This window comes from Trachemys scripta, chromosome 3, assembly GCF_013100865.1.
Source record: "Trachemys scripta elegans isolate TJP31775 chromosome 3, CAS_Tse_1.0, whole genome shotgun sequence".
Taxonomy (NCBI): domain Eukaryota; kingdom Metazoa; phylum Chordata; order Testudines; family Emydidae; genus Trachemys; species Trachemys scripta.
Genome location: NC_048300.1, coordinates 4,112,259 through 4,139,628, shown reverse-complemented (window position 1 = coordinate 4,139,628; position 27,370 = coordinate 4,112,259). Strand labels below are relative to the sequence as shown.

The following is a 27,370-nucleotide window of genomic DNA, read 5'->3' as shown; positions in this document are numbered from 1 at the left end:
CAGTTATGAATGTAAACAAATTGCTGGAGCCTCGGCACCTCTCATTACAAATTAAGCACTGCACAAAGGGGACAGCCAAGAGCCCAAAACATTCAGAACTCAGTCCTTGGGCTGGTTTAAAGGGCCAGATCCTCACCCAGGGGCTGTCAGAGGGGGCAGTGGGACTCGCAGCTCTGCACATCAGGCCCCTCCCATTTCGGAGTCTCACTCCAGTCTAGGCGGCTTCTCCAGGGCCCAGTGAGAACATTTTGGCCTGAGCGACTCCAGAGAGCCTTCCCACAGGGCAGAGCCGCTCCCTTTGGAGAACTTCCAGCCCCTGGGCCTGTCACTCCAACCTCCAGGGCAGGCAGCCAGCGTGGGGACACTCAGACACGCCCTTTCTCTCAGGGCTGGCTTTCCTGGCCTGGCCAGGGGATCGGCCCAAGCTAACTCAGCCTTGCCAAGACCACAAGGGGAAGCACCTCAGCCATGTCAGATGTGGGGCCAGTGACAGGTCATGCCCAGCCCTCCCTCTGCACGTGAGCCCAGGTGTGCCTCTAGCTTCAGTTCCTCCTTCCTGCACAGCCAGTCAGAATAATGGGCTCTGGGGCTGGTTGAGCCCCCAGCATGTCCACCTCGGCCACAGGATGACACAGCCATGAGGTCAACGGCTAGACCGCTCCGGCCAGAGAGCGGGAGGCTAAATAACCCTAGCGGGTACAGGCCTCACCCAATCCATAGGGCCTGGAGCCAATCCTGCACACATACCATCAGCCCGGAGCACCCCACCCCACCCCTGGCAATGAGGAAACACTGCTTCAGCTTCCAGCCCTGGGTTGTGGTAGACCTTTGTCTGCTAGACTGAAGAGCCCATTGTTAAATATTCCTTCCCAATGTAGGTACTTATAGACTGTCCTCAAGTCACCTCATAAGGCTAAATAGATCGAGCTCCTTGAGTCTATCACTCTAGAGCAGGTTTTCTAATCCTTTAATCATCCTCGTGGCTCTTCTCTGAGCCCTCTCCAATTTATCAACAGCTTTCTTGAACTGTGGGCACCGGAACTGGACAGACTCCGGCAGCACTGATGCCAGTGCCAAACAGAGAGGTAAAATAACCTCTCTACTCCTACTCGAGATTCCTGTTCACGCACCCCAGGATCACATTAGTCCTTTTGGCCATAGTGACGCAGTGGGAGCTGATGTTCAGCCAATCATCCACCACAACCCTCACAGCTTTTTCAGTCACTGCTTGCCAGGGTAGAATCTCTCATCACGGAAGCACGGTCTACATTCTTTGTTCCTAGATGTATACATTTACACTTGGCTGTATTACACAGATTGTTTGCTTGGAGGCCTCAAGACTCCAGCAATTGAGTTTCTCTTGCTGACTGCCTGCTATTGGTCTACCTGCACCTCTTGAGGCATGTCATACAATAAAACACCTGGGGCTGGCCCAGGTCAGCTGACGCAGACCGAGGGACTATGAAATTGCAGCGCAGATGTCCGGGACTGGGCTGGAGCATCCCAGTTACAGCATGCTCATGCAGTGTGAGACAAGGGCCGGGACACAGACTCTGTCGATCTCCTAGCCCTGCCTTTAAACACCCACTGAGTATCCTGCCAGGATATCACCACAGAGCTCCCTCCCAGCCCCCACATCATGGGGAGAGTGAGGTTATTCCTACCAGTGGGCATTTCCCAAACCGTGAGCCCAGGGGCATTCCAGCTGCCACTGCCATGCCCAACACCCTCCCTCCCCAGGGGGGCACAGCTCCTGCCTTGGCCCTGCCCAATCCCCGCATGTGCCCCCGCCACTGCCTGGCTGCTAGTAAATCCACCCCACCCAGGCACTCAGCCCCATCGCGATGTTCTGTGAAATGGGAAGTAAAGAGAAAGAAAGTGAAGCTCTGTCAAAATGGGTATGATGCTTTTTAATAGGAGAAAACAGACAGGCAACCAGGTCTGGCAGGGGAGGGCCTCCAGGCGTGGGAGGGAATGGGAGCAACACCCCTCAACCCAGGGGCTGGGCTAGTGCTAAGCAGAACCAAGAGAGCATAGCTCAAGGGAACAGGGACCACCTGTGGGTTAGGCTAGCATGCACGTCTCCCACTGGCCACAACACAGCTCTCTCCTTACCCCCCGCCCACTGCTGCTAGCTTGTGGGGGGGAGCCACAGTGTGCCCTGGGGGACGGCTGGCCCCAGCATCACTGCACTGGAGAATGCCCAACACATGACGCCACCTCCACTAGCAGGAGACAGAGGTGTGTGTCCCCCCCATGCCTAGCAGTATCCTGGAAAGCATCTCAGCCCTATATAGGGAAGAGAAGGCCCAGTCCTGGCCCCGAGGAGAGACCACACCACTCAAATGCAGCTCCCAGGAAAGCCGGGTGCTGGAGCCACTCCTTCCCAGCTGGAGCTCAGAGCTGCTCTGGGCTAGGAGCAGGAAGGGGCAGAACAGGCGTAAGAACCCACCATGCCCTGTACCGGCCAAGGCAGTTTCAGGGACCCCAGTGGAACCTCCTTGTGGCGGCAGCAGGAGAGCCATGGGGCCAGCTCGTTTCTCTAGCTCGAAGCTAAAGGTGTACGCCCCAGGCCAGAAGTTCGGCTCTGGGACTGTGTGCGGATGGCGCATGCACAAGGCCTGGGAGGCAGGGCCCAGAGGTGGGTAAGCAGATGTGAGCCCTCAGGGCTCTGGCAGGGATGCTGGTGACTAAAGACCTGAGTGGTCTACTAGCCTGAGCTGCTGTCTCTCCAAGTCCCATCTGGTAAGGGAGCTGCTCCCATCTGTCAGAGCAACACTAAGGCCCATGGAGAGCAGGGGGACATGGGAGCTGCCTTCCCGAAGGAAGGGCCTTCCCTGGAGCCTCCTGGCACATGCAAACAGAGAGGGGGCTGCAGGCTCGCCAGACCCCCTTACATACCCTGTCAGGCTCCTCATCTCTGAGCCAGGGCTCACCGTGTACCTGGCCATGGAGCCCCGGAATGCACAGGACACGGAGCCGCTCCACTCAGCAACCCCACACACTAAGACTAGCAGCGCAGGCAGGCCTCTGCGTAGCAACATACCCTGAGAGCAGCCGAGCAGCAAGCTCCACTGACAAGAGGTGGCCACATGTCATCTGTCAATCTCTAGAGATCGGCCCCTTAAACACCACCAGCAGCATCTCTTCTCTGGGTGAGCCTCCAGCCAGCCAGCTCTCAGCCAGCCCTGGGAGAGCACTGACCCTGCACCAACTGGGCAGGTGGCACTGCAACCTCCAGAACCTCCCCTGCACATGGAGGAGGGGGACACCACAGTGCCCTGTGGAGCTCTGCACAGCAGTGGCCTTGGCCTAGGTGACAAGGTAGCCAGGTGCAGAAGCTCTCAGGAGCAAGCCCAGTCACCCCAGTCAGGGGCCACAATGGAGTCAACAGAACTGTATGAGCAATGGCATCAAAGGCAACTAACAGATCTAATGGGCTCAGCACGGTCAACTGACCTTCATCCCTGGCTGGATCATCTCGAGGCCCTGCACAGCGCTAGGACAGATGGGCAGGGATGGAAAAGTTGCAGCAGGCCTCCAAGCAATGCCACCACCACCTTTTCCATCGCCCAGCTCTCAAAGGCTGCTTACAGGCAGGCTGACATTCAGCACAGCCACCAGTGGCAAGAGTTGGCACCAGCCCTCCTTTCGGGAGACATTAACAAGCTCCAACAATAGCTCCAAACCCTACGTTTGATTTAGCCATCCACAAAAGGCCTCAGCGACAGAGCCCAGCTGGAGCCAAAAAGGCTCTCCCTCCTCCACTGCTCAGAACTGGCACCCCCACTGGAGGAGACCCCGCAAATGCTATCGGGTGCTAGAAATCTTGCCTTGACAATTGCCATGTCACTCCCTCCTCTTTCCCAGAGGCCTTGTCTAGCCCAGGCTATCTGCACAGCCAGCTGACCTGTAACTGACCATCGATACAACAAATGCTGGTATCAACCCAGCAGGCTCTTGGCAGCATGGCCCAGGGGCCACCACCCTGCTTAGGTGGAGCAGTGGGTGCAGGCAGCACAGAGCACCCAAGGGGCGAACTAGCTTAGAGCAGCAATGGCACTGCCACCATGATTCTTTACAGCTCGCGTGCTAGTCTCTGCAGTCCTGCCCCACATGGTGTTCTGCTTCTCAAGGGGTCCGCAGCATCCTACAGGGACTAGACTGGGAGGTGAAGAGATTGCAGCATGGGGAGCACAGAGGCTCTAGACTAGATTGCGCTGTGCAGGATAGAAGCTGGGACAGCTTCCAGACACAGGGTGGGATCTCAGAGGGGCTCAGCACCTGCAGCATTTAGAGTTTGTTACTCAAGCCCTCAAACTCCAGCCTGGCCACCTAGATGACGACTCTGCCAATCCTGACTGCCGGCTCCCGATACAGGGTCTGTGCACACAGGCGAGAGGCCTCCCTGCTACATTTGCACAGAGGGGGGTAAGGGAGGTGTGCTGGGGCTCCTGCGTCTTGCCTGCTGCATAAGAAGGGACACCTGCTCCGTATGTCTGTTTAGCTCAGTCCATCTCAGCAGTGCACCTGCCTCTCTCACAACTGCCGGGGTCAATTCCCGTTTGCCAGGGAGCCAGGGCTGCTGCCCACTGCCCCGAGGAAGGCAGCCTGGCTCCCGAGGAAGGCCCTGTGCTCTCTGGGGCTTTAGATGCCGGCAAGGTTTGCGTTGCCCTCACTCAGAGCTGGGCTGGAAGGACCAGGGTGCCGGGGAGAACTCTAGGTCCCATTCTGGCTCCAGCAGCACACGGCAGAAGGTTCTCTGGGGGAGATGATGGAGGCAGCAGACTGCAGCCTCTTCCCAGGCCTGTCTGCCTCTCCTCTCAGGTTCCCTGTCTCCTGATCAGCCTTATGGGCTAACCCAGGAGTGAGCTGGATTTTCGAGGCCCTTTGGGGCTGGAAGCTAAGTCTCTGGCACAGAAACACGCTGTCATTCTGCCATCTTCCGCTGTCCAGCGTGTCCTAGGGAGAGCACTACAAGCAAAGAGAAAACATGCAGGCACAGCTAGACACACAGCGGGCCTCCCCCCGGCCAGGGCACAGCTCTCCTTCCCACACAGGCACAAGAGAGCAATGGCAGCACCTCCCCCTCTGCCACGCCCCTGCCCAGCTGCAGCACCCTGCCTCCCTCCCTATGCCTACGCCCTGCCCCAGCTGCTCCTCCCCTGCTGGCTGTGACCAGCTGCAGCATCTGCTGCTCTAGAGGGGTTACAGAAAGCAGAGACTCCCCTCCCGCCCCTAGGGAAGAGAAGAGACTCCAGCTCCCAGGACAGGAACCTCCCCACCCCCAGCATAAAAGCTGAGCCACTGGGCTGTCTCCACTGTCAGAGGCTGTGCTGATCTGACCTCTCACCCTCACCTTGCTCATCTCCTCCCTCTCCTCCGCGTGCATCCAGATCGGCTTGTGCTCATCTGTGGGGCAAAACACAACAGAGTGCTGTTCACAACCTCGCTCCGGAGCTCCGCCCTACCCACCTATGCATCTGGCACACGCTGCAGCCCCACTCCCCACCTAAAACCAGCCAGAATCCTGGGGCACTGGCTTTAGAATGCACCTCTCCGGCTCTCTCCACGGGACACTGCCTGTGGGGCTCTCCCCAACCCCAGCAGGGCCTGCATCCCCTGCTCGTGGGCTGCTAATCCCTTGCTGGTTTCATAGTCACTGACCTGCTCTCCACACATAAATGACCTTCCCCTTAGCCCAGGGAAAGCCTCCAGCCACTCTGTATGGTTGAGGGAGAGGGGCAGGGTGGTGCCATGCCCAGGGATGGCAGCGCAAGGACAGCTGTTCGCCACCCTGTACAGTGTCACTGTGCCCTGCAAGGTCTTTGGTTAGATCTCGTGGTGCCAGCCCTGCAGGGGAGCGGGGGCCCTCTCCCTTCCCAGTCAGGTGGCTGAGAGCGGAGAACTGCACAGAGACAAGCCCAGGCAGGGTGCAGAGCGCAGCAGGCTTTGCAGGGACTCGCCCTGCCAGCAGAGGGGACACTGCATAGAGCCAGTCCCACAGCTGGAATGAGAACTATAGCCAGGCTCCCCACTTCCCCCAACCATTTCCAGCTGTACGTACCATCCACAGAGCCAAACTCCTTCACATGGGCGCGGGTGAGGATCTCCTTGTACAGCACCTCAGCATCCTTGTATTTGCCTTGCTTCAGGTAGCAGGAGGCCTGCAGCCAACAGACAGAGTTTGTCAAGCCCCACTGGGCCACATGGGACCATGAATACCCCCTAGGCCCCCCAGTCAGCTCTCCCAGCTCCTCCCCCACTGACCCAGATGCCACCCAGACAGCCCCCGTCTCCCTGCAGACGCACCAAGTTGTTCTTGGTCTTGGCCACATTGGGGTCGTCGTGGCCCAGGCGGCTCTCGTAGATCTCCAGCGCTCGGCGGTAGTAGTACTCCACCTCCTCGTATTTGCCCTGGTTCTGGCACAGCAGGGCCAGGTTGTTCAGCTGCTTGGCCACGTCTGGATGGTCTTTGCCTAGAACCTGGAGAAGCCAGAGAAGGGAGGCCTCAGACAGCAACCGCTTCAAGATCACTGTAGGCCCCATGGGGACACCATGGCTGCCCCTCCTTGGACTCCTGGGAATGCCCTACTCTAATGAGGGAAACTCTAGCATGCCAGCCCTTTCCCAGCACTCCCAGAAGCTAAAAGGCAGGGAACAAGTAGACTCCAGCCGGTTCCTCAGGGGCATGGCCTGTAGCTACGTGGTGGCCAAATGCCAGGGGGATTCAGAGAAAAGGTCCATAGGCAGTGAATGGAGATGGAGACTCTGGCACTACAAAACAAAGCTGGAGGCAGGAGAGCAGGTGGCAGAGGTCAGCGCACTGGGGGTAGGGGGTAACTACAGGACCTGATGGATGTTTTTCAGGGCACTGGGGACTCAGACTTTAAGGCCAGAAGGGACCATCATGATCATCTAGTCTGACCTCCTGCACACTGCAGGCCACAGAAGCTCACCCACCCACTGCTATAATAGACCCCTCGCCTCTGGCTGAGTTACTGAAGTCCTCGAATCATGAACTCATCTCCCCGCCCTCCCACCCCGGGCCGACTGCTAGGAGGAGTTGTGGGAGGGCGATGCTGATACCTTCTCCCAGATCTCAGGGATGGGGAGCAGCCCATCAAGAGGGGTGAGGGTGTATACGTGCACACATGGAGGGCTCAGGCTGGTACCTTCTCGCGGATCTCCAGGGCTCGCTTGCACAGCGGCTCTGCCTCCTTGTACTTTCCTCTCTTGCCATAAAGAACAGCCAGATTGTTGAGGGTCGCGGCCACCTGCAGGAACAAGCCCCACCCCACTGAAGTGAGAAGGAACCAGAAGGAATGTGCCTGGGGAGCAAGGCCGTTTGCAATCCCCATTGCAGCGGCTGTGGCGAGGCACCGCAGCAGCTTGGCAGCACACAGCAACGCTGCCCAGCTGACTGGGCCAGGTGCGTTAGGGAAGCAGCACAGAGGTATCCAGGATGCCCAGGGTAAAACCCAAACTCCTCCCAGGAGAGCTGGAGTCAGGACTGGGACTGCGCGTGCCCTCATCTGATCCCCTGGCACGGTGTAGAGGGGCAGAATGCCCAAGGGTGCTCCATGGCCAGTGCCTGAGCCCCATTCCCTGCCACCCGGGGCTTTCCATGGCAGCCTGTTGTGCAATCAGTGAGCAGCCCAGCCACGTGACTCATGGAGAATGAGGGGGACGGGGGGGGGAACGTGACATGCCTCCTGCCCACCTGGCCCCCACTCCCCTGCCAGCAGGGGACATGTGTCCCCAGGGCCAGGGCAGCAGATACTCACTGCAGGGTGGTCTTTCCCCAGTGTCTTCTCGCGAATGGAGAGTGCGTCGTTCAGCAGATGGGCTGCCTCTTTGTATTTATTCTGATCCCTGCAGCACAAAGTCAGTGTATCATGGTGCGGGTCTAGAGTGCTGGGACTCTGAGCACGCGGCGCCTGGGACAACGCTGCAACTTTTTCCAATTCCCAATCAGCCTCACCAACCACAGCTCTCACCCCATTCCAGCCTGCCCTCTCCCATCACTCCCCATGCCCTACAGCTCTCCCCAAATCCCAGCCCTCCCATGGCTAATGGGGCCTGGGCTTCATGGCCATCACCTGACCCCAAGCAGTTTCCAAAGGGAGACTCTGCCAGATGCAGGAGGCCCACATTTGCCAGACTCCTGCACTGGTAGATGGGGAAGAAGTGGCAGGGCCCTGCTCCCCACCCCAACGCTCACCTGTACACCAGTGCCAGGATGTTGAGCATGGTGGCCACATCGGGGTGGTCGTGGCCTGATGTCTTCTCCAGGTCCTCCAGTGCCTGCTTGCAGAGTGGCACAGCTACCTCGTAGCGCCCCTGTGAGGCGTACTGGATCACCAGGTTGTGGAGGGTGCGCAGGCGTGCTGGGATCTCATAGCCACCCTGCTGGGCAGCTGCCGCCGCACTGCTGTGCTGGTGGGGCACTGCAAACACACACACGAGTAACCAGGCTGGTGGTGGGCACAGAGCAGGGCAGCACGCCACTTGGGCTCACAGCACCAGCCAGGCTGGGCTACCCACTCACCTCAAACCAGCCAGGGCCTATTACAGGCCCTAGCAGACAGACCACAGGAGAAGGTGGGAGGATGGGGCAGGGGGGACTGGAACCACTTACTTCCTGGGCCGTGTTCCTCTTCTTCGTTCGGGAACAGATCATCCAGAGAGTCCTTTGTGGAGTCCCCTTCCTTCTCCTCCTGGCCGGGGGAGGGGAAGAACCATCAGTGTAAAGTACCAGCACCCTAGTAAGACAGCTCCCCACCCCACCCTGTGCAGGGTCCAGTCCCCATTGAGGTCAGGCAGGTACTCCCCCACCCCATGGGCCCAGTTGCCCCATGGTCAGTGAGCCCACCCCCCACCCCGAGTCTCACTCCCAGTCCTGGCAGCAGGGTCCCACATCACAGCTGGCTCCTTAGCCGACAGGCCCTGGTTCAGGCAGGTGAAAGCGCACTCTCCTTTTGGGGCTTGAGGAGTCCCGAGGGGCATGACTGACACACACTGCCGGATGTCCAGAGCACTCCTGGAGGCCCGGCCATCCCTCGGCTCAGCCCTGTGGGATAGCTCTGGGAGCTAGCGCCCCCTGCAGCAATGACTTTTACCGACGGTGAGACGTCCTCATCGTATTTCTTCAGCTGGTTCATGAACTCCAGGTGCTTCTTCTCCTCCTCCAGCTGGGCCACTGTCTGCTCACTGCGCTGCAGCTTCTGCTGGGTGTTGGCCAGCTCGTCTCGCAGCCACTGGTTCTCCTGGCACAGTCGCCGCACCTGGGCGCGCAGCTTCTGCTTCTCTGACTCCACTGCATTTAGGTGGCTGGACAGAGCCATCATCACCTGGGCCAAGAGAGCCAATGGCAACATCATCAATCCAGCAGGAGAACCAGCACAGCCTCTCCCCAAGGCTGCCCCACTACGCTGCACCCTGGCCTCATCTGCCTCTCCAGACAGAGGTTAGTCATTGCCAGGCTCAGATCTGGCAGAGAATTCTGCAGCCCCTGGGGATGGCATGGTACTGTGTCTGCCCTCCTATGCCAGACCCCTGGGTGACCCCTACCCATGTGCTTGCTACCAGGCCTCCCCGTCGCTCACCTGAGCCTCCCCAAGCCCCAGCTCAATCATCTCCACCGATTTGCGGAGCAGATTGGATTTCTCATGCACCAGGTTGGCCTCCTCATCCTTCTTCAGACACTTGATGGTCTCCAGCAGGCTGTGCAGGATGGAGTTGTGCTCGTTCTTGAGGGCCTCCAGCCCCTGCATCACCAGCTTGGTGTTGCAAATGATCTCCTCCTGGCTCAGCTTGTCCAGCTTCTCCTCCCTTGGGTACACCATTGTGGACATAGTCCTTCACCTATACGCCCGCCTAGCAACGAGAGAAGAGCAGAGCCTTGGTGAGTGTCAGAGCCTGGCCCAGGAGAGTTACAATGGCGAGAAGCTGCTTAGATCCCCACCCCTCCAGCCAAGTCAGAGGGGATGCCAGGGACCAGGCCTCAGACGCTTTTGATTACCCCTCTCTGCAAGTCCTCTCCACTCTTCATCCCGTCTCCTTCAGGGAGGGGAGAGCTTTCTGAGCCTATCCCCTTCTAAGAGGAGGGGGACATGGAGTGCCGTCCGTCACCTGCAGGAACAGCATGTGTGGGCAGGAGACAGAGCCAGCGTCAGAACTGACGCTCTCCTCTACGCCCCCACACCTTTGGCAGCTAAGAAAGCTGATTTAGCTGCCCTTTAAGAGCGGAGATAAGTAACTGGCAGCTGGGATTGTGGTGAACACACCTCCAGTCCAGAGGTCACCGAGAAGGAGCCAGAGGGAACCAGTGCAAAGAGGCACCTTGGCTGGGTAAGAAGAAAGGACAAAGGGAAGACAGAAAGAATCCAACCCAAAGTGAATCCCCTAAGAAAGCACCTGCCGCAGGGCTGGGAGGCACTGACCTTGGCCAACCTAAAAGGCTCACCACCCCCAGACCAAAGACATGCATTGGTCTGAGCCAGGGGAAAGGAGTACAGCATGACTGACAGGACTCGGCACAAGCCGGGGGGAAGACACTGACAAGTTACTGAAGGCTGTTACACACAGGAAACGTACTGCATTCCAACAGCACTATCACACAGTACCACAACAGCTACGCCGCTGAACTCCCCAGGGAGACTCTTCTTTGGAACAACAGTAGCCTTTTTTCTGGGTAATTTGCTTTGCTGCCAGCCAAGGGACTGTTCTCAGCACAGGTTTCCTGGGTACAAGCCACTCCATGCCCCTGTCTCTCTCTATGGCCAATGGGAAAATAAGAGCCCACCAATCTTTGCAGGGGAACTGTGAGCGTTACTGTTTATAGTGTGTCATTGTTACTGCTAGAGCCCTGCACAGGAGCCTTCCGTGCATTCCTGGGACAATGGGGACAGCATGCACTCTGCAGTCCAGAGAGAACAACGCACAGTGTGCAAACAGAACTCCTGTGCCCTGGCTGCCCCTCCCTGGCAGACCTGTAGGGTCTGGTCTCCGGCTCCCTCACACCCACTACTCCTTTAGGTGGTGTCAGGTTCCCCCTCTTCAAGGTGCAAGGTAGAAACATACCGCCCCAGAGATCAGCCCCTTCACACTCCAGCCTGACCATCCCCACTGCCTCCCCCAAGCCAGACAAGTGCCCTGGCCCCAGCACATCCAATTCTTACCTCACTCAGTGTCCCTACCTAGGGCTGGATTAGGGGCATGGACCTAGTGCCAGTGCTGGGGCCTGCAGCAGCAAGTGGTGGAGTCTGCCCACCAGCATTGCCCTCGCAGACATGGCGAGATACCAAGCAGGTAGTGCAACCTGGGCTCATATGACCCACTGGAAGGAAGGTGGCAGGTGGCCAGGGTATTACACCAGCCAGAAGAGGGAGGAGTGAAGGGAGGGTGCTGGCAGCAGATTCGCCTTTGTTCTGCTGTTAGGACCCACCTTTGTGTGTTATGGGCTCTTTGCTCAGCAACAGTCTCCTGCCTGTGTTTACAGCATAACAAGAAATCCCGCTCCAGGTGCAGAACGAATCAAGTCTCTACAGAACTCCCGCTCCAGCAGGCATACTCCCCTCTCAGCTCTCAGGGAGGCAGCTGCTCAAGATAGCCCCTACCATCCAGTCCTCCAGTTCCTTGTGTGGGGAGGGGCGCCCCAGAGGAGAGGTGGTCTGTGCAGCTGCAGGTACACAGCCCCAGGGACACTAGTTGCACACTGAACTTGGAGAGACAGTAAGTGGGAGGGGAGAGAGGAGACTGGCAGTCAGTGCCCTGCGGAGACAGAGGAAGGCTGCAGAGCAGAAGGCTCTTGCACCAAGAGCACTGGGAGACGCTGAAGGGGCAGAGGGGGCTGGGCCTGCAAAGATGCTGGAGCACATCCACGGAGAGGGATTTGAAGGGGGCCTGGAATGAGAGGTGGATGTGCGGGTGGCAGCAGCAGCACCATGGATGTGTTGGAGAGCTGGGCCTCAGGGAGGTCACGGAGCAATGGTCATGGGGAGAGAAGGGTCCCAGCCGGGGTGGCATAGTGGTCAGGGAAAGGAGGAGACGGATGTGCAGACCATGGAGGCTAGGAAATGGGTCAGGCACAGATGCTGGGGCTTGGGGAAAGAAAGATGAGCTGACAGCAATGAAATGACTGGAGAAGGGAAGAGGGAGAAGGAAGAAGACTAGGTGGGGAGGAGTGAGGTAAGTGAGTGCAATGGAAGGAAACGGCAGATTCCTCATCTCTGGCCAGACAAACTGGGAGGGGCAGGTGAAATGGAGAAGAGTTAATGGCCTGGGAGAGGGAGCGTGGAATGCCAGCAGGTTGGGAGGGGGAAGAAGTTGGGGCTGCTCTACACTGAAAAGTTACCTTGGCATAGCTACATCTCTTGTAGTGTGAAAAGTGTACACCCCCGAGAGACGTAGTTAAGCCGACCTAACCCCCACCTTCCATGGACCTAGCTACTGCCTCGCGGGGAGGTGGATTATCTACAGCGACAGGAGACCCCTCCTGTTGCTGTAGCGTGTCTACACCAATAGTCCCCAAACTTTTTTAGTCATGGCCCCCCCCTCCCCCCGCCTCTAATATAATCTGCCTGCCCCAGGAGTCGTGGTTGGGAGCTGGGCCCAGGAGTGGGGCTGGGCCATGGCCAGGAGTTGGGGGGCCAGGAGTTGGGCTGTGGGTGGGGCCAGATGGGGTGGTGCTCTCTCTCTCTGCCTCCCCCCCGCCCCAGGGCGCTGGCCCAGGTCCCACCACACACACCCAGAATATTCCTCCATGAATTCTTCCCCGAACATGCCCTGTAGTTTGGGGATCACTGGTCTATACTGAAGCGCTTTAGCTGTAGCATGTTAAATGTAGGGCAGCCACCAGAGAGGTAAATCACTGTAGGGCAAGGGGTGGGACTGGGGAAGACCCCACTGGTGGCTCCTACCCTGAGCTGGGCTCTGCTGCTAGTCCCGGCTGGGCTGGGGAGGACGGGACTTCCTTTTTCTCTGCACGGCATCCGGGGAAGAGTCAGACCCACCTCCAGATTTCTGCCCCACCTGCAGGAAGCTCTGCAAGCTCCCCCCCCTTCATGCCCAGACCTTCCCACCGAGCCTCACCCTCCCAATGAGCCCCACTCCCCCAGCATTGGACCCCCGTTGAGCCCCCCCCCACCCTCTACCGAGCTCTGTCTGTCCCCCCCCCACACACTCAGACCCCTCTCCCCGCTGAGCCCCAGCCACTTTCACCCGGATCCCCCTGCAGAGTCCCATTACCATTGCACCCAGAACCCCTGCAACAAGCCCCTGTGTATCCAGATACCCCCCACACTCTGATTCCCCACATCCAGATCGCCCCACACAGAACCTGCACAACCCACACCTGGGTGGAGGGGCAGGACCCTGGGGTGTTTCTGGGCCAGGCCTGGTCCCTGCGCTGTGTCAGGGTTGGGTGCAGCCAGTGGCCTGTGCTCCCCAATGCCATGCTGGGGCCTCCATATTTATTTGACAAATAAAATGGGCAGAATTTTAAAATATTGTGCACAGAATTTTTATTTTTTTGGCGCAGAATGCTCTCAGGATTTCTATGATTTTAAGTGCTAAGTGGGAGCCTCAGCTGGTGGAGTTCACAACTCAAGGGAGTAAAACAGACCATTTGCGTGTTCCTTAAAGAGTCCCCCCTGGGAGAGCAAAGAACAGCCACCCCTACTACTAGACTGGCTGCTGGACTGCAGGCTCTACTAAAGGGAGCAGCTTCTGGGAGGAGTCTCTAGATCCAAGCTTCCCCTGCTCCTTGCATGGGCAGATCAGCCTGTCTTTGCTAGATAAACTGAGGCAAAGGGAACCAAAAATGAGTCCCCCGTTTTGGATCCTGAAAGGGCTATACCCTCCAGCACTGAGCATTTCCTAGTTTCCTACCAGGAGGAGCCTTGAGCCAGAACTGACACCCGTCTGGGGTTGTGCAATTCCAGCTCTGAGCGCAGCAACCTCCCAGTAACGTCCAGCCCAGTAACGTTTTCTGCTCTACAGCATGTGAGCGACGCTGGCTGGCTGGAGCCCGGCCACCGTCCGGCCCTACTCTCTCTGGCTGGGATAGTGAGTCTTTGCCAACAATATTGGATGTTGCTCTGAGTCTCAGAGAGCTTGGCCCAGGGATCGTCCCTGCCCACGGTGTTCCACTGCAAAGGCCTGTGCATACGCAGGCTATTGGAGCCACCATCTCAAGAGAAAGGCGCCTGGTCACTGCTGACCATTAGTATGTTATCCCAGGCACCACTTTGGACCCAGACACCCCACTCCCCTGGGGTGCAGTGCTAAGCGAATGGGGAGCGATGCGAGGGATGCCAGCTCAGGGAGGGCAGCACTGTGACCCAGGGAGATGGCAGCTCCAGGCACCATTTGATTGATCCTGGGGCTGGTTTTGTTTAATATCTTTATTAATGATCTGGAGGATGGTGTGGACTGCACTCTCAGCAAATTTGCAGATGACACTAAACTAGGAGGCGTGGTAGATACACTAGAGGGTAGGGATCGGATACAGAGGGACCTAGACAAATCAGAGGATTGGGCCAAAAAACCCTGATGAGGTTCAACAAGGACAAATGCAGAGTCCTGCACTTAGGACGGAAGAATCCCATGCACTGCTACAGACTAGGGACCGAATGGCTAGGTAGCAGTTCTGCAGAAAAGGACCTAGGGGTCACAGTGGATGAGAAGCTGGATATGAGTCAACAGTGTGCCCTTGTTGCCAAAAAGGCTAACGGCATTTTGGGCTGTATAAGTAGGGGCATTGCCAGCAGATCGAGGAACGTGATCATTCCCCTTTATTCGACATTGGTGAGGCCTCATCTGGAGTACTGTGTCCAGTTTTGGGCCCCACACTACAAGAAGGATGTGGAAAAATTGGAAAGAGTCCAGCGAAGGGCAACAAAAATGATTAGGGGGCTGGAGCACATGACTTATGAGGAGAGGCTGAGGGAACTGGGATTGTTTAGTCTCCAGAAGAGAAGAATGAGGGGGGATTTGATAGCAGCCTTCAACTATCTGAAGGGGGATTCCAAAGAGGATGGAGCTCAGCTGTTCTCAGTGGTGGCAGATGACAGAACAAGGAGCAATGGTCTCAAGTTGCAGTGGGGGAGGTCCAGGTTGGATATTAGGAAACACTATTTCACTAGGAGGGGGGTGAAGCACTGGAATGCGTTACCTAGGGAGGTGGTGGAGTCTCCTTCCTTGGAGGTTTTTAAGGCCCGGCTTGACAAAGCCCTGGCTGAGATGATTTAGTTGGGAATTGGTCCTGCTTTGAGCAGGGGGTTGGACTAGATGACCTCTTGAGGTCCCTTCCAACCCTGTTATTCTATGTTTCTATGATCCGATGCTCAATTGAGAACCAGAACAGTTACACGAAGCATACACAAGTCCACAATGTGAGTGCACACCCAGCACACACACACAGTTGCAACAGGAGTTACTGGGAAGGGGCAATCTCTTCCCAGCCTTCAAAGGCTCTTCACACCCTAAATGAGCCTCTCCACAGAGACCTTATAAATAAGGGCAGAGCATTCTTATCTCCAGGCTCCCCACACCACTTTGTCCACAGTCCTCTGCTCTGCAAGACTCCTGCCTCTGACTCCCAGCACAGTTCCAACCCTCCCAACTAACCCAGGCCCCCAACTCAGTTCTAGGGGTTCCCTGCACTCCCTCCCACACAGACCTGGGAAAGCTATGCTCCCATGCCCCTCCAAACCCCTCACTTTTCTTATCCAGCTCCAGTGATTACAATTATCCCAGTTTACAGAGAAGGAATTTAGGCAGAGAGAGGTTAAGGATAAAGTTAGTGACCACCTCCCAATATTGCCCACCATAGCATGGGAAATCTGTGTCACAGCAAGAGACACCCCATCTTCCCTGGGTCCCAGTTTAGTGCCCTATCTACAGGATCATTGCTTCTCTTCCTGCAGCTTCCTTCCTCCTCCTCTACCCAGGAAGTCTACCACATGCAAACTAATTGCTAGGCTAGTCCAGTTGGGTAGAAGTGGTGTGGCAGAGCACCCCTATTGCACAGCCAAGCACATAGATTTGGCCCACTCTTTCTGAGAGGCAGCATGTCTTAGTGATGGTTCTGCAATACAAGTGCTAGTCCTGGCTCAGCCAGAAGCAGCTTTGTGGAATCTCTGCTGTCCTCATTTGTGGCACAGGCTGAATGATACTTGGGGTAAGTAAGTGTATGTTGTATGTTTCACTGTCGGGGCTGGCCCACATAAGAACCTACTACTGCTACGAGGTAAAGGCATTACTCCTTTAGCTCAGGTGGTGGGGCCTCCCACGCCAGGGGGCTGGAGGTCCTGGGGGAGGTCACATCCCTGTCAAGAAACAATCCCCAGTTTTCTGTCTGAGGTTTGACAGGTTCTTGTCCCAAGATCAGGCCCAGTATTATTAAAGTTAAGATTTATTTGGGAACCCTGATGTACCTGCAACCTTCACACTTTATTACAAATACAGAAGCGGTCCTAGTTTATTAGTACATTTAGCAAAAATCACAAACACTCTAACCCAGCAAGGTAGACAGTGATAATACAGAATGTACATCTGAACATCCATACACTCACCATCCCTGCAGGGCACAAAATGTTCTGACATGTTAACCATTATCTTCCTCATCACCAGTGACCATCATGCTGACACCTCCCAAGGGCTACATCTCTTACTCCTCCTGCTTACAGGCTGGGATACAACTTGTGTAATATGTTACGCTGACACCGCTATGTCTAATGTATATTCAGTAGGAGTTTCTCCCCTCTTTCTTATTTGTATTTAATCATCCTACTAATGTTGGGGTGCCCTTCTCCTATAGTTTAGTATATTAATGATCTCAACTTGTCATATGCATCATTGCCAGGGCACTCTTGTGGTCAGACATCCGCAGATGTTCCCATCCTAAAATATTGAAAAGCTGGTGTTAGTTCATGTTCCTGTGGTTGGCTGGTGTCATTATGGACAAACTTTCCCCTTAAACAGTCTATTCCTAGTTCCCCAAAACTTAGGGGTGACCGTTTGGCACAGATAAATGGCCTAAGTTCATAGACCTCAAGCCTTATGCACTGCTGAAGCCCATGTCTTACAGGAGACAGGCCTGTAGGTTCCCTGCACTACTGCTGAATAAAATAAATGCTAAAACTAGCTCTATGGGCTACAACGAGGAGCTGGAGCTGGAGCTCTGCCAGGATGGCTAGCAGCTTGCCACCTCCCTGAAGTTTTAAAAGGCAAATCAAACTTTGTGTTTCTAGTTGTTAGCCCGCTGCTTGGCACCCTGTGCTCGGTCGGTGAGGGGTGGCCAGAGACACATGCACCTCCTTTTCCCCTAGGTGTGGGCAAAAAGAGTCGCAAGGCTTTTGCAACTTAGAGCAGCCTAAAGTTTTCAGTCTCAGGCACCTTTTGTTCAATGACTTCAGATTTTCTCCCTGCTCCCACCCCAGCCCTTGAGCTGAACAGTCAATTGCCAGGCTTAGCCACTGTTTAAAACCAAACTTGGCGACTTCCAAATCCACAAAGGGAGCCCTCCCCCGCCCCCTCCCCACCAACCTCTCCATAAACAGCACTTCTCCCTTCTACCGTCCTTTTCATCACAGGATCTTAATGCATGTCAGACCCCGTTTTATAGAGGGAAAAAAAGACACAGAAGGGGAAGAGACTTGTCCAAGGCAAGTGTCTCCTGGGCACAGCTGGGAAGCGAGCGAAGGAACCCTGACCCAGAGCACGCCCTGGGCATTCTAGCCCTGAGCTGAACATACAGAGCTCTGCAACACTTCAAGCTTTTCCAGTCCTGAGCTCCCCAGCTCTCTATAGGCACCTCAATCCTGGCTTGCAGTAACTCCTGCTATTCCTCAACTGAGTTGCACAGCAGCCCCTGCTATTCCAGACCTGGCCTCCTTCCATACAGCTCTGCTACTCCATTACACACAGACACAGACCTCTGCTGCTGTGCTGGTTATTTTGAAGTGTCTGTCCATGCCAAACTTTGATGCTTGTCTAGCTGAGCAACTCAGCTGGAGGGGAGGAGAGCTCTCAGCAGCACCACATTTAGCTACTCTACGGTGGAGACCAATGCTGAACACTGGGGGCCACAGCCTAGCCAGAGATCTGCTCAGCACCTAGCTGTGTCTAACAGGAAGAGGCTTTTGCTTAAAAAGGGGATTCAAACTCCCCATTTGGCTATTCAAGCAGGGGGAAGAAAGGGAATCCTCCAGCCTGAATCATGGTCCCAAGGACTGGGAGCAGCATTCTGGCTGCCTCCTCTTAGTCCCTGTGGGGTTCAGCGGTGTTACGTAGCAGGGAGAGGCAGGGCCAAGGAATGGGAAGTCACAGTCCAGGAGTGCCCTCTCTTATGGGCACAGGAGCAGCCTGTTTCCGAAGAAGCCCCCCACATATCAATAGACATTTGTTATCCTTTGAAAATGATGACCCCCAGGGGTTTCCCTGGAGTTACAGGAGAGCCCCCACTTACAGCTTTCCCAATGCTGGCAGGTCCACATGTGGTACACAGCCTTCCAGACAGTAAGGGAGCTCTATGGCAACGGGGGCTAATGTCAAGCTCGCTGTGAGCAGCTGCTGTATGCAAGCTCCAGAGAAAACCTTCCCTGCACCCCCACTGCTGATAAGGGCAGTGTGTGCTCTTTGTCTGGGCAGGCAAAGCTTTTCCAAGGTAGGGTTACCATACGTCCTCTTTTTCCCCAGACATGTCCGGCTTTTCGGCACTCAAACCCCCGTCCGGGGGGAACTGCCAAAAAGCCGAACATGTCCGGGAAAATGGCAGCTCTGCTCCTCCCCTGACTCTTCGGCTCTGTTTAAGAGCCAAGCTGCCCGAGTGCTATGGGCTTCAGGCAGCCCCCTTGCCTCCGGACCCCAGCTGCCGGGCGGGCACTTCCGGCGCAGGGTCCGGAGGCACGGGGGCTGCCCGAAACCGGTAGCGCTTAAACAGAGCCGGGCTGCCCGAAGCCCAAGTGCTACCGGCTTCACGGTTTGCCGGGCAGCCTCCAGACCCTACGCCCCCAGCTGGGCGCTTCCCCTCCCGGGTTCCAGCTGCGCTGGGCAAGCCCCGTCCGGGGGCGCAGGGTCTGGGGGCTGCCCGGCAAACCGTGAAGCCGGTAGCGCTCGGGCAGCCCTTTCCCCGTGGCTGGGAGTGGGAGGGGCGGAGTTAAGGCAGGGAAGGGGCGGAGTTGGGGTGGGGCTGGGGAAATGGGCGGGGCCAGGGCCCGTGGAGGGTCCTCTTTTTTTATTTAATAGATATGGTAACCCTATTCCAAGGTTCCTTTGGAGGGCAGACATCCGAGTTCACCCTTCAAGATGAGGGAGCCCCAGGTGAGCAGCTTTGGACCAGAGGCACCCCAGCGGCTGAGGGAGGGACAGGGAAGAGTGCATTTAAGGTGTGAGATTCCAGAACAATCCTAGGCTTGCCTATACTAGAATTTAGCCAACACTTGCTAACTAGGAAGCTTAGTGCAGACACAAGCACAGTGCCTGTAGTATGTGCTGAGGAGGTTGAGTTAGAGACTCGGCTTCCCTTCTGCTAGGAAGGGAGACATGGGCTTGCTTCCTGGGTAAGGGCAGGGGGTGCTTTGCTGGAGGTTTTCATACAAAGGAGTCTGTTGAAATCGGCTACTGCTCAGCCCCTGAGGAACTCCTGGGGTGGTGCACGTTGATACTAACTCCACAAGAAGAAAGAGGGGCCTCCCAGCTGAACGGAAATTAGCAGAAAGTCCAGGGCCTTCAATAGCCTTCTCTGAATTACTCCTGGCACCACTCACAAGATCAGCTGGGCTGGGGCACTATCGGGTCTCCCTGAGGTGGCGGGACAGAGAAGAAGTGTTCAAGTCCTTCAAGCAGGACATCTCTTGGGGACAAGCAGACATGAGAGTGGGGGATCCCTCTAGAATACTTATACCACATTCCTCACCAGGCCAAGAGCAGTCACCCCTTTGCCAGAAGGGAGTCAGGCTGGTGGTCTTTAGGAATCCCTCTCCCTAGCCCCCTTAGTTACATTACACACTGAGAAGCAAAAAGCCTGTGAGGACCCAGGAAGGAAGAACTGATGAGAAAAATATTGCCTTATCCAGTAGCAAGGGGCTATGGTTCAGGCATTCAGCTTGACAACTTTCCATTGTGAGGTGGAGTGAACGCACTGCCACTGAGCTTGGAGCAGACACCGCTAGCAGCAAGGTACCCTATGGAAAGGGCAAAGAGGAAAAGATACTTTCTCAATACACGCTCTGGGTTTCTCCATCAGGATCTAGGGAATCACTAATCCATCCCATTTTCTCTTCTCCCCATTCAGTACCAGTTCCCATACCACACTCATCACCATCTCACTGAGTCGCTTCCAATAGTGCGTTAAGCAGTGTGATTACATGTCACGTGTGGTTTGTTCTCTCATCCTCTCTCCAGAGGGAGAAGGGCGTGTAGGGGGAAGGGAAGGGCAAGAGGGTTGTTAGCAACAGATATATTTATGTGTGTGTTTTTAAATTAGAAGAGACAGGTCAAAGAAACATGCCTTGTACTTGGAGCAGAAATCGGTGAGGTTTGTGCTGGTCCTTAGTTTTTGGGGGAGTTTATTGCAGTCTGTAAGGTGGGAGGGGGTCCTAGATCCCAGGCTTCAGCCCGAGCCCAAACATCTACACCACAATTAAACATCCCCTGAGCCCAACCCTAAGTCAGCTGGCACAGGCCAGCTGCAGGCAGGCGTCTAATTGCAGTACAGACATACCCTTAGCATCCAAAATGAGAAAGCTGGAAGATGTGCTTATCACGTTCCTGCCCTGAGGTATGTCAGGCTGTGTACGAGTTTCTAAGGGGAAAGAGCTGGGAAACCCATTGCTTGGACATTTGAAACCAGAGTAGCCACTGCACTAGAAAGCACCCAGTCAGGCTGGATAGATGACATCCATAGATTCTAAGGCCAGAAGGGACCATTATGACTATCTAGTGACTAGTCTGACCTCCTGCATAATACAGGTCATAGGACTTCCCTGAATTCTTTTGTGTTTGAATTAGAGCACAGCTTTTAGAAAAAACAGCCAATCTTGATTTTAAAATTACCAGTGATGGAGAATCCATTACAACCATAGGTAAGTTGTTCGAATGGTTAATTACCCTCACTTACAATTTTGCATCATATTTCCAGTTGGAGTTTGTCTAGCTTTAACTTCCAGCTATTGGACCTTGTTAAACCTTTGTCTGCTAGACTGAAGAGCCCATTATCAATTTTTTGCTCTTCATGCAGGTACTTCTAAACTGATCGAGTCACCCCTTTATTTTCTCTTCATTACGCTAAAGAGATTCAGCTCCTTGAGTCTACCATTAGAAGGCATGTCTTTCAATCCTTTAATCATTCTCGGGGCTCTTTTCTTACTACAACGTTGACCAGAAACAATCAATTCAATGAACCATCTACGAATAACACCTCCTTAGTTTTCAACAAAATACGTTATGATACACTTCGAAAAAATTCATATATATCCAGCACACTAAGGTAGTTTTACTTAACTAATATAAACGTTTAAGTGTTTTTGTCCATTTTTTATTTAATTCACATTTTCATCTAAGAGCATGAGACAATTCACAAAATGAGAGATTAATCTAGTAAATAAGAAATACATCATACACCATAGTAAAACATGTAAAAATTAAAGAATCTGATAAATGTAAAGTAAGCATATAATTGCTTACACTAGATTTATACACATTTACTTATCCTCCTGCTTAGCAAAAAGAAATTTAGTGTAAAGACGATATTTAGTTCATATTTTAATGGTTACCAACCAATAAGAATCAACATCTCTTTAGGAAGCTAATTAAAGAGTACAAATGCAAGATAAAGTTAATTCATCCATTTTTTTAAACTCAAGATTTCCTGCTTGAAAATTTAAATTATTAAAATGGGTGATTTGAATCAATCCACCCTGCAAATACAGTGGTAATATAACCACTTTCTCCTACTTGATGGGCCCTAATAGTTTGTTCCATCCTTAACTTCCAGGACATGGTATCAGATGCTGTGGGACTGGATAAAGCAATGGGATACAGGGACCCGAGTGCTCAGATGTAGAGAGAGATGGTGGTCACCTTTAACATATTTACAAATACCTTTGTAAATCATTCACTTTACTGCCTTCCCAGATATTCTGGTACCCAGTATGTAGGAGGTGTTAACAGTGTTGCCTCTGCAAGTAGCAAAATTTTGTAATGGTGATTGCCCTTGATGAGGTAGCAGAGGGGGTGGGACTGTATTTATACATAAAAGAGGCCATGGATTCTAGTGAACAAGTAACACGACGAGATGATTAAGTGATGGGGGAAAGGAAAGTCAATTTAGTTGTATACCCCATGTAAGAGAAAAATAATGGATTCTCTGCTGAGAATAAGTGACAAGGGGCCTAGGATGTTCATCCTAGGGAGAGACTTGGGCCCTTTTTAAGACATAAACTGAGGCTTTAAGGATTTATTTTCATAATAATAATTTAGGACTCATTTACCTGAGGGCCACCTAGTTAAACAGTAGGGTTATGACATCACCAACACTAGGGAAGCAGGATCTGACTGATCTAAAGCAGGGATTTTCTTTTCTCAGCCATTTCAAATTATTTTTTGTTAGTACCGATCAAAACACAAACACTTGGGATAAAAGGTCTCTTTGTACAAAATTCCCCACACCTCTAATTAAGTGGTGAGAAAGCTCCTTGACTACAGCTGAGCCCCTGCCCTCAGGGACACTCCAGAAAAACAAGACCTGACACTTTGGACAGTTTTAAAGTAAAGGCAGAAGATAAAGAAAAGCTTTTTAGAAAGCAGACAGGCTTCCAGGCTCTGAAATTGTCACAGAGAAGCAAAAGAACATGGCACATTCGCTTGTGCTTTGTCCTGCAGCAGGGACACAGGGATCTTTCCTAACAGACAAAGAAACCCCCCTCATATCCCACACAACCCATTGCTGGAGGCCAGTGCAAGGGTGCTCCTACTCTACATTTACCAGGATTGTCTAGTCTAGTTTGGAACCTCCCAAGAGGAGGCTTCCAGTCTAGCTCACTGCAAAAGCATGGCCAAGTATATTCCTTTGTTACAGGAAGGTACAGAGCCAGCCCTCCCTCCTTCCCCAGGATGTGACTCATCCCACCCCCACCCTGCACTAGAAAGGAGCGGTACCTGGAGTCCTGCAGAAGCCTGTCAGGTATTAGCATTCCTATTCTCAGGGATGCGGTGGACACCGGAGGACTGCAGGATGCAGTCACGTACACAGAGACGATAGCATCTGCTGCTGCTCTGACCTCCCTTCACAGGAAGACAGACATTAGGCAGCTCAGCAACCAACCTCCCGCTGCTGCAGTGGGTTGGGGAGGAGATGCAGCCAGGCTACAGAGAAACCATCAAGACTCTCCTGGGAGCACAAGAAGGCTGAACAATGCTGGAGAAAACCGTCAGCATGGTGTGCCAAACCCACACAGGCTTCTGCCTCTGGGAGGCAGTGGAAATCCCAGCGAGCATAGCACAGCGCCAAGCTGTCACCATATACCAAGAGGGTCCTGCCCTACAGTTATCATCAAAGCTTCCTGCCTTGCTGTTCTCTGGAGTGGGATCCTAGAGACAGTACCTGGCTCAGAGTGCTGATGCCACCACCTTCTCCCTCTGCCCCCAACAGGTGGCCAAGGATTTGCTGTGTTTCAGGGAGAAATTCAGTCATCAACCCTGTTTGGAATCACTCATATCCACATTCTCAGTGTGAGCCCTGCCCTAGCCTCTCAGGCCAAACATGTGGAGCTTAAGGAACCCTCAAATTAGCAATAGCTCCCTCTGGCACTGCAGGGTTATTAGCTATTTGTAGAACAGTAGCACATAGGGCCCTGCAGTGCTAGGCACTGTATACGCACAGAACAAGAGAGAGAGAGACCCTGCCCAGAGTTCACAATCTGACTAGACAAGGTGGCCACACAATCACTGACAGGCTTACATCCACCAGACTGCCAGGAAGCACAGCTTGGCAGTTAGTTTTTGTTCCCAGCCGTCCTGCTCAAAGGTGCCCGCCCTTCAGCCTGGTCCACCTGCACAGAAACAACCCCATTCATGGGGCAAAATGAGCAGGGTCATGCTGCCATTGGAACACTCCCTAAAAAGGCTCCCTAGTCCGTGCTCTCTCCCCCACCCCACTGGTGCAGCTACGTGGCCTGCAGCCTCAGGGTTCTGGCCCTGTCCTAGGTAGTCCCTAGGGAAAAGGGAAGGAGCCCAGCCCAATGCTCTCTTCACCCCGATTCTGCAGGGCATCAATAAGGAATATTATTCACCCTCTCCTGCTGAATGTTTGTTATACCCACTTGTTGTGCCTTGTCTCAAAGTTGTGTTTTCACCATGATATAACTAACGTGCATTTGCCATCTCACTGCAGAATCCTAGTAAAGACAAGCCACTATAGTTTTACCGCGATGTAGCGCAGTGAGGGCAAACCAGGGCTGAGGTGCAGTGCTGACCTTACCTTGCTACATCACAGTAAACACTCCAGCATCTCAGCTCCGCTAGGGCTCCACAGAAACACAGCAAACGTTGGCTAGTGATCTCACTGTAAAACCCACTTTTTCTGGCAGTGAAGACATGGCCTAGCTAGACTGTCAGATCCTCAGGCCAGGGATTGACTGTGTAGAGCGCTCTGCACAACAACTGCGTCTACCCCCAAAAAACACTTCCTCTCAGGACAGGCTCCCCCGCCCCCTGGCACTTTACCTTTTGTAAAGGGAAAATGCACACAGAGGGTAAGGAATCCGCCTGGCTCTCTGGGGCTAGGAGCTTTACTCATGCATCAGATGGGGCTGGTTTCCACTCAGTCTGGAGAGGAAACACCTAGTAATTTCTAAAGTACAAGGCAAGTCTTGTTACTGTGCCTCTGCCAAGCCAAAGGAACCTTTTCTTGATTAGGAGTAAATATTAACTCTGCCCTGCGCTTCTAAGGAAGCTCAAGTCCAGTCCCACCTGTACCTTACCCAGAGAGTTGCAGCTGCTCCAGCAATTAACAAGAGTCCAGAGTCCCTGTGAACAAACACACCCGTTGCTTAGAATTAAGGCTGTTACACTGGGTGGAAAGCAAGCAGCATTACTGTTAAAACCTAGGCCTTTGTTAATACAGATGTTAACAGGGAAGATGATACTCACCAGTTCATACAATCTCTGAAATAGAGGTTTATATGTTAAGTTGCACTATTTCCCAAACAAGCTTAATACCACATGCCTGCCCCTCTTCAACCTTCAGACCAGGAACTCTGTCACCTGCCTATATTCCAGCATGGACTGCAAACCATCACCCCCCACAACTTTGCATGGCCACAGAATATCCTCCAGTTCACCTACACATTACTAGCCAGATGTCAACGCCCTGCCTCCATATGCAGAGCAAATGCCTCCACCACGCCCTTCTCAACTACCCACTACATCCAAAAGACCATAATTTCACAACCCATTCTCCAGACATTACCCAGAAACAACATCTACCCAGTCTCACTACACCTTTCCTATGCATCCTCTCATTCAAGTGGAAGTTCTTACCTTCCAGAGGGAGGCCACCTTCCACCAAACCTCTCTCTATGCATAGCATGCAGATCTGAATACCCTGCTCATTAAAGCAGGCAGGTACCTTGGCACAGGGGAGAGAAGGGAGTCAGTATGGTCATCAAGTGGGTATTTTCATTTGCAGTCAGTTATTTCGAGAGAACTTCTGAGGTTGTGTTAACCCTGGTCATAAACATTATCAGAAGACACAGAGGGGGGCATTGGGACCTAGACAGAGATGGAGCATCCCTGTTAGATGGATGGCTACATGGCACCAGAGCCAAGGGCTGGGAATTTTTAAAGCCTGCAGTATGATCTTACACAGATTTGTGGAGATTTTCACCCCCTTGTCCCATCCCTCCATGGAAAAAAGGGGACTCCACAGAGGTTTCACAAAATGAAACAACAACACCTCAGTACGTAATGCATAGGATTAATTCTTCAAACACAAACAGGCACACAAGGCCAAGTGCTGCACCATGCCACACTCCTGCAGACTTCGTAGTGTCCAGGATCAGCATGTACAGTGGTATTAGCTAACAGTTAACTGGCACTCCATTAACTTGAATTACAATGCAGACAAACCCAAAAAAGGCAGCTCTCTCAGTCAGCAAAACTTCTTACTCTGACAGCTAAGTTCCAACTCTGCTGTTCCCTCCCCAATCTCCCCTCTGGAAAGTATCCCCCCACCCCATCTCAGAAATGCTTCCTCAACTATGGACCCATCCCAGAATAGCCCTGCCTTCTTCTGGGCTGCTCCTCATCAGGCCATCCACAGACTGCAGCCTCTAGTTTCTTCAGTGCTGGCCATGTTCCCCCATCCCTCTGCTGTGCAGAAGGAGCACAGCCAGTGGACATGCACCTCTGGAAGGGCAGAGCAGGGGTTTTACTAAAGGGGAGCAGTAGCTTAAGTGGGGGAACATGGCTGGGAAATATCAAGGAGGCAAAAATTGCAGTCCCTGAAAGCTACCCAAAGCTGGCTTCCAGCTAAGGCATTGCCATGCAGAAGCCTGGGGGTGGGGTTGATTTCAGGGACTCTCAGACAGCAAATAAGAGATTTGACTGACTGCTGTCAGAGTGGAGTATGTTGATTGTTCCATTATGTTGTGTCCACCCCGCCTCCCAATCAACCAAGTCTGCTCTGATTCAGTTGACCCGGATTCTTTCCCTTGTAAACACCGGGGGGGGGTAAGGTAACACAGATTGTTGCCTTCCTGACAATCAACGGAGCCTCAAAGTGCTCTTCAATCAGGAGGTCCAATTGGTGTAAATTTTCTACTAATTATTAGTTTAGACAAGTAGAGACAGCATGTGAATCACCACACTTCAACTCTGCCCCAGCTTGAATTGAGGACTTTGCCTCCTACACAGGCCTGGACGCTCATCATGGGTTTCATACCCAGCTCTGCTGCCTTCACTGATAATTAAGGCCCTTGCTAAGGCGCACACAAGGCAGGACAGGTGAAGGGCCTGGTTACTTTCGTGCCTTTGCCAGCCCCTCTTTGCCATCCTAGCACAGCACTGGCCAAGTGCCCCCTGCATAGGGTGACCAGACAGCAAGTGTGAAAAATCAGGATGGGGGTGGGGGTAATAGGTGCCTATAGAAGAAAAAGCCCCAAATATCAGGACTGTCCCTATAAAATAGGGACATCTGGCCACCCTACCCCTACTCCAAGCAGGAGTGTTTCCTCTTCCATTGGGACTTCAGTCACTGGAGTGCCTGACCGCTAGGAAGCCTTCCCTCACAGTCACTACATCTTCCTTCCCTGCATCCCACTACTCCTAGCCACATCCCCACGATCCTAGAGCCGAGTGACGT

At 53.7% G+C, this 27,370-nt stretch overlaps 1 protein-coding gene across 8 annotated transcripts in view; it reads right to left on the bottom strand.

Moving 5' to 3' along the window:
- Positions 1–25,661, bottom strand: part of KLC4 (kinesin light chain 4) — a 46,853-nt gene extending 21,192 nt beyond the window's left edge. For 2 of the 8 annotated variants that reach the window (XM_034763989.1, XM_034763994.1), the window contains exons 1-10: positions 25,549–25,661; positions 9,609–9,879; positions 9,123–9,353; positions 8,642–8,720; positions 8,225–8,450; positions 7,788–7,875; positions 7,176–7,277; positions 6,313–6,486; positions 6,068–6,167; positions 5,354–5,412 (exon numbers count right to left, since the gene is read on the bottom strand). In XM_034763989.1, the coding sequence (XP_034619880.1) occupies positions 5,354–5,412; positions 6,068–6,167; positions 6,313–6,486; positions 7,176–7,277; positions 7,788–7,875; positions 8,225–8,450; positions 8,642–8,720; positions 9,123–9,353; positions 9,609–9,857 (1,308 nt within the window). In that variant the 5' untranslated portion in view covers positions 9,858–9,879; positions 25,549–25,661. Of the gene's footprint in view, positions 1–1,889; positions 4,975–5,353; positions 5,413–6,067; positions 6,168–6,312; positions 6,487–7,175; positions 7,278–7,787; positions 7,876–8,224; positions 8,451–8,641; positions 8,721–9,122; positions 9,354–9,608; positions 9,880–11,183; positions 11,334–23,166; positions 23,268–24,989; positions 25,036–25,548 lie in introns of those variants that run through there. The other 6 variants (XM_034763990.1, XM_034763996.1, XM_034763993.1 and 3 more) reach the window with 6 other exon arrangements.
- Between the last annotated feature and the right edge of the window lie 1,709 nt (positions 25,662–27,370).